The 6,000-nt window shown below is 41.9% G+C and overlaps 1 protein-coding gene across 1 annotated transcript; it reads right to left on the bottom strand.

The window, feature by feature from the left end:
* Positions 1–512: 512 nt before the first annotated feature.
* On the bottom strand, positions 513–947 carry LOC143599222 (zinc finger A20 and AN1 domain-containing stress-associated protein 5-like). Its single transcript, XM_077077223.1, has one exon. It carries the CDS (start codon positions 945–947, stop codon positions 513–515), a length of 435 nt encoding a protein of 144 aa, XP_076933338.1.
* Positions 948–6,000: the final 5,053 nt, after the last annotated feature.

Raw genomic sequence — 6,000 nt, forward strand, 5'->3', positions numbered from 1 at the left:
CGAGCTAACAAATTATTCAAACTTAAGCAAGGAAAAAAGAAGAATTAGGGTTGAAAGTTTGATAAACTATATATATATTATATGAGTCTTAGCGTACGAGCCAACGAGCCGAGCCTACGAGCCAAGCCACGGGCCGAGCCACCCCAGGCTAGAGCTCGACCCGAACAAAACTAGAGCCAGCTCGGCCCGGCTCGATTTTTTATCAAGCTTTTTTCGGACGAGTTTTTTTCGGGTTTTTTTCGAGCGAGCCGCGAGCTTTTTGAACACCCCTAGTTGAAGTTATCATTTTTCTACCAATAAATACCATAATATCTTACCATTAAAATTAAATCTTTTGTTTTCCATAACAATTAAAAACAAAAAATACAAACTAATACAACCTACACATTAATCCAAACTTTTCACAATTAAAAACAACCAGAGCCCCGACCCGACCATAATTAATCAAATCAAATCCCAGCTCCCCCATTTTGACCTAGTCAACTTTCCGATCACCCAACAATCTCCGGCCATCAAATCTTATCCAGCTTCGCCGCCTTCACCACCGGATTCGCCGTCGCAATCATCTCCTTACCCACCGTCTTGAAATCAAACGAACACTCATGCTTCTCCGGGTACCTGTGGACCCCACAATACGTCACCCCACATTTGCACGTAAACCCGGTCAGCCCCACCCGTTTCCGGCAAGACCCACATCGGTTCGGCTGGGCCACGGCGGCGGACGGAGGCGGCAAACCCACGTCGGCCGTGACGGAAGTCGACGGACCCAGAAACACGGAAGGCGGAATCGCAAGGGAATTGGAATTGGAAGGTGACGTCATCGGGTGGTGGTGTTTGTAGCATTTGGAGCAGAGGTTGAGGGTGGTGGGGCTGCCGAAGAAGCCGCAGTTGTTGGCGCAGAGGACGTGGTTGGAGGGTTGTTGCCATTTTTGTTGCTCCTCAGCCATGGTCTCGTTTTCTTTCTTTCCGGTGGGTTATTATTATTGTGAGAAAACGGAGGAGATGGTGAGGTGGGATAAAGGGTGGGGTTGGGTTAGGTTAGGTGGTGGCGGAAATGTAGGGTTAAAGAATAATTGGTGGTGGTGGTGGTGGTGGTGGTAGTGGTTATTGGTTATTGGAATTGGAAGGTTTTAGGAGGTTGCCTTTTTCTTTTCTTTTTGGGATTATTATTAATTATGTTGTTGGTTAATGGACACCTAATAGATATTGATTGATTATTGATTATGTTTCCGAATACTTTGGGTATTTTGGCAAAAGTAACTGGTAGCTGGTAGTTGTAGTTGATGGCTGCGGGTTTTAAGTGGGCAGCTGTATTTTTTTAAATATATTTAGATGTTTGGAAGAGTAGCCTGTAGCTTTTAATAAAATGTATAAAATGACAAAATAGGCATAACTAAAAACTATAAGACTATTTTTATTCACAACCTAACCCAACTCAACTTCTTAATAAAAAATTAATTTCTCTCTCTTTAACCTACACAACCCAACCCAACTCAAGTTTTCACTTTTATTCACACCCCAACCCAACCCAACTCAAGTTTTCACTTTTATTCACACCCCAACCCAACCCTTCCAAAACAAATTTTAATACATATATCTTATTAATTTTTAATTTATTCTATAAAATTTAGTAAAATTAATAAAAATATTTATTTTTAAAAAAATATTATTTTAAGTATAAAAATCATTAAAAAATATAATATCGTAATTTTATTAAAATAGTATTGAATTTTTACAACTATTAAAAAAAATAAAATTTTATATATAATAATATTAAAAATACATATTTTTAAAAGTGCTCCGTTTCTAATAAAATTGATATCGAAGTATTCATAAAAATAAACTAAACAAGACTATTGAATTTTTACAACTATTAAAAAAACAAAATTATATATATAATAATATTAAAAATACATATTTTTAAAAGTGAACCGTTTCTAATAAAATTGATATCGAAATATTCATAAAAATAAACTAAACAAGACTGTTTTTAGATTTTTGAAATAAGTCAAATAATATAAATTATTAAATAAAACTCAAATTATATAAAAAACAAATTGTTTAAAAGAAAAAAACAAAATAATATTTAATTTAAAAGTGGGTTGTGACCTAGGTTTGGGTTGTAACCCGGGTTGTGGTGTGAAAAGGATTTAATCTTTTTATTTATTCCTTAAATATTGTCATGACCTTCTTGGAGGTCATCAATAAAAGTAGTCTAATAGTAAATGTATCTATTTTGAAAGGTTATTTAAGTAATTTAAAATGTTAAAAGCTTGTAGCTTTTTCTAAACACTACTAGTATGAGCTTCAAACTTTAAATTTTTTTCTCATGGCCTAAAAGCTTCAAGTTCCTTCAACCAAACAAGGCTTTTAATTGAGTATGAGCATTTTTTTAAAAGCTTGAAACTAGAAGTTCTTAAAAGCTCTCTGCCAAACATGCCCTTTATCTTTCATATTATTCAGGTTCGAATATTGTCTATAGTTTTTAGTTTCAGAGGCACCAAGGTGATTTTTACTAGTTGGATCATTGAACTTAACAAGTTTTATCTCATTACGCTGTCGTGTTTTCAAACGAGTGTTCACGGGTGTTGGTCTTAGGTGAGGGTTTTTTCTGGATTGAAAGATGAGAATATCTCGATGTTGTGAATTTATCCGGTAGCTTATTTGGAGGTAACCATTCTAGTATTATGTTTATTTTAAGCTGATTAAGTGTTGATTCATGATAAAATGTCTTAAGAGTGGCCCATATGCATATTCGTATTGAGTCATTACCTTAAAATATCTCATATTCGTGACTGATTAAAAACTCACCTAAGATGTTTCATTAGGAAATGTCATATTCAATAACCATAAGAGGCATGAATACATGATACATTCTTCCTCGACCCCAAATATTTTAGCTATGGCCATCTAACGCATCTAATATCTTTAATACCTACAATGGGTTGACAGTTTTAAATTTAATTCCCTAATTGAAGAAACATTAAGTGAACCCTGGACAGATTATAGATAATCTGGGGGTTAAGTAATGTTTCCCACGGATGAGATCTAGCTGAGAAGGCTGTTCTTCAGGAGACCTGCAAAACAAACACCGTAAGCTCGTCACTGAGAAGGGGGGGGGTTCCTCCTTGTGACCACCCTCCGGCGTGAGAATCAGACTAGATTGCTCTGAATATAAGTGTATATTAAGAGATTGCTAGATAACTGGATAGTAGATGATCTTACCATTCCAAGATGTTGGAGTATTTATAGCCGAAGGTAGGTTTCCAAGCAGGTACAGCCGGCTGAATAGTATTCCTGTTCTACCAACAGTGGATTATGCACAGGCCATACTGGTTGGTGGATAAGTTACGGCCAACAGTAACAAAGTCGGCTGCACTATTCCACCAACTGTAGATTATGCACGTCCCACCTACTGTGGATTATACGCAGGCCATGCTGGTTGGTGAATAGGTTACGGCCAACAGTAACACTATTCTACCAACTGTAGGCTACGCACGCCCGTCAGTAAGAGTTGGTGAGTAGGCAGCGGCTAATAGTGACAAACAGTACTAGAGGGTGCTCCTCCTCGTACTGTTGTCGGTGAGCTGTCACCCTGTGATTGGTTCATGGGTTGTTCTGGTCAGATCGTCTGTCCTATCCATACCTTGGTAGGTATAGTACAAAAGATCTTTCAGAATCATACGGACTGGCTCATTTTGGCGGGATTGTTCCCGCCTTGCTCATTCCTTCATGTGACTACTGAAGTAGCTATTGCCTTGTGCGTTTAGCCCTGCTGTCTGCGGGTAGCCTTCCCTGATGGCTTGTATCTGCAACTGCGGGAACAGGCGGGGTACTTCACCATTGGGAGGCTTTCCCTGCGTGTACAGCTTGCGTACTGCGCGTAAGATTCTATGAGCATGGTGGGTCCTGCGGGAGCAGAAGGCCTTTGCGCAGACGTCCCTATTCAAGGTGAGTCTTGCGGGACCAACTGGTCTCTGCTGGGACCTACCTCTTCAAGTCCCCCCAGTCCAATGTTCTTCTCATGAATGTTTAATAAAGTGAGGTGAACTTTTGGACTTTAAGCAAGGGGTTTTGAAAAGGGTTTTTAGTTTTAAGGTTCTCCGTGGGGATTCTTCCCGCGGGTTTCCTAATGTCACTTGCAAAAATTCCCGATTTTTTTGCTTGATCTTTGGGTATGATGCGGGTAGGTATGTAACCTTCTCGCAAGTCAGGAGCGTTGAGTCTCACTTGTGTGGATTCTCCTTGAGGTTTTAGTGGTTTTGAACATAGTGATCAATTATGTTTAAACCACCAATTCCATCCTGGAGCCTCAAACAATGTAGTTCTCGACGTTCCCGCTATGCGGGGATGTTATTTTCCGTTTCCGCAAGCATTGCCCAGAAGATCCTTCTTGGTTTCAATTCCCTGCGGAGCGCTAGGTATGTGAAGGGTTTTGCCTTAACACTGTACCCGCGCTCGTCTTACGGTTACTTTACTTTCAAGGTACCCCTGGCGTCAATTCCCTGCGGGTGCTAGGTATGTGAAGGGTTTTGCCTTAACACTGTACCCGCACCCGCCATATAGTTACTTTGTTGCCGGGGTTTTCTTGGCTTCAATTCCTTGCGGGTGCTAGGTATGTGAAGGGTTTTGCCTTAACACTGTACCCGCATCCGTCTTATGGTTACTTGGTTGCCAAGGTAAGGGGTATTTTCCCGCTTACTTTTGAAATTTTTTGAATTTTGAATTTTGAAATTCGAAAGGTTGGTGAGGATAAGAACAGTCCAAACATCTGAAACGTCGTGCGACGGTTTCTTCTGACTGTGTCAGGACGTGCAGGAAGTTATGGTGACGTGACAGTACATGGTCATTCCAGACGCTTTTTCAGGCGTGTGGGCGCGATTTTTCGGGCGCGTGGCCGCGAAATTTCTGGCACGCGTCCTTTTTACAGCTGTTGCCAGCTTGCTTTTTGCCACGCGTCATAGTTTCATTGCACCCTCGATTTCTCTCTCCTCCGCATTAAATTCACCGCATTAATTGCGATTAGTATATAAAGGGGGAGATGGTCCTTTTTAATTCACACCTTCACCCTTCTCTTCTTCTTCTTAGCGATTTCCGGCAAATACTCCCCTTTTCAGGCAAGCATTTTCCCGAAATCGCTTTCTTTCTGCAAGATATCTTCACATGATCTCGAGTCTACCACCGATGACAGGAGTACTGCTGGTGAGTGCCAGTGTGCTCTGCCCGGCGATCAGTACCGGTATGTTGTTAGGAAGTTCATGCTCGATCCTTTCGAGCCTGAGTTTCCTGAACCCCATCAGACCGTGTACGATGCCCCCAGAGGCAAGATCGGGGTTTATGCAGCATTCTTTGTCTATGGGAATCTTAGGTTCCCATTGACAAAGTTTGTTTACCGTGTCCTTGAGAGGCACGGTGTTCATCTGACCGAGTTGCACCCCATGGCGATCGCCAAGATTCGCCATTTCGAGTGGGTGTGCCGGATTCTGGGCATTGAGCCCTATGTGGACCGCCTGATGACCTTCTATACTTGGAGGTGCATCCAGGGGTGGTACACCCTGACAACCCGGATCAAGGGTTTGAAGATTTGCGCGACCGAGCGCAGTCTCCGATCGTGGAAGCGGGAGTTCTTCTACATTTCTGCCCGCGCCATCCCCATTGCCATGAAGTTTAAAAATGGCCAGGCAATTCCAAGCCATCACGCCACCAACTACCAGGAGGCTGAATGGTTTGCGAAGATATCCCGGGTCCAATCTCCGGTTTACCGGTTTGCGGAGTCCGGGATGGTGATGCTGGGGATGAGCCGGGTATGGAAGGAGGCGTCTCAGGTTCCCATCCTTCTCGAATACGGTTTGAACTCTACTCCTTATGGTATGTCTTGTCTTTCTTGCTGATATGAGTTTGTCTTCTAACTGTTTCTTTTCTTTCAGAGGGGAACAATTTGGAGTCGCTCCTGTACCCGCGGGAAGCTGACGATCCCGTGCGGGTGGGTACTCGTGCTCT

This window comes from Bidens hawaiensis, unplaced genomic scaffold (assembly GCF_021521415.1).
Source record: "Bidens hawaiensis isolate Kalapana, Puna unplaced genomic scaffold, B.hawaiensis_p1.1 tig00051616_1, whole genome shotgun sequence".
Lineage (NCBI taxonomy): Eukaryota > Viridiplantae > Streptophyta > Magnoliopsida > Asterales > Asteraceae > Bidens > Bidens hawaiensis.

Bases quoted from the DNA above. Each gene is read 5' to 3' on its own strand.
- LOC143599222 (XM_077077223.1), bottom strand. From the start codon at position 947: ATGGCTGAGGAGCAACAAAAATGGCAACAACCCTCCAACCACGTCCTC.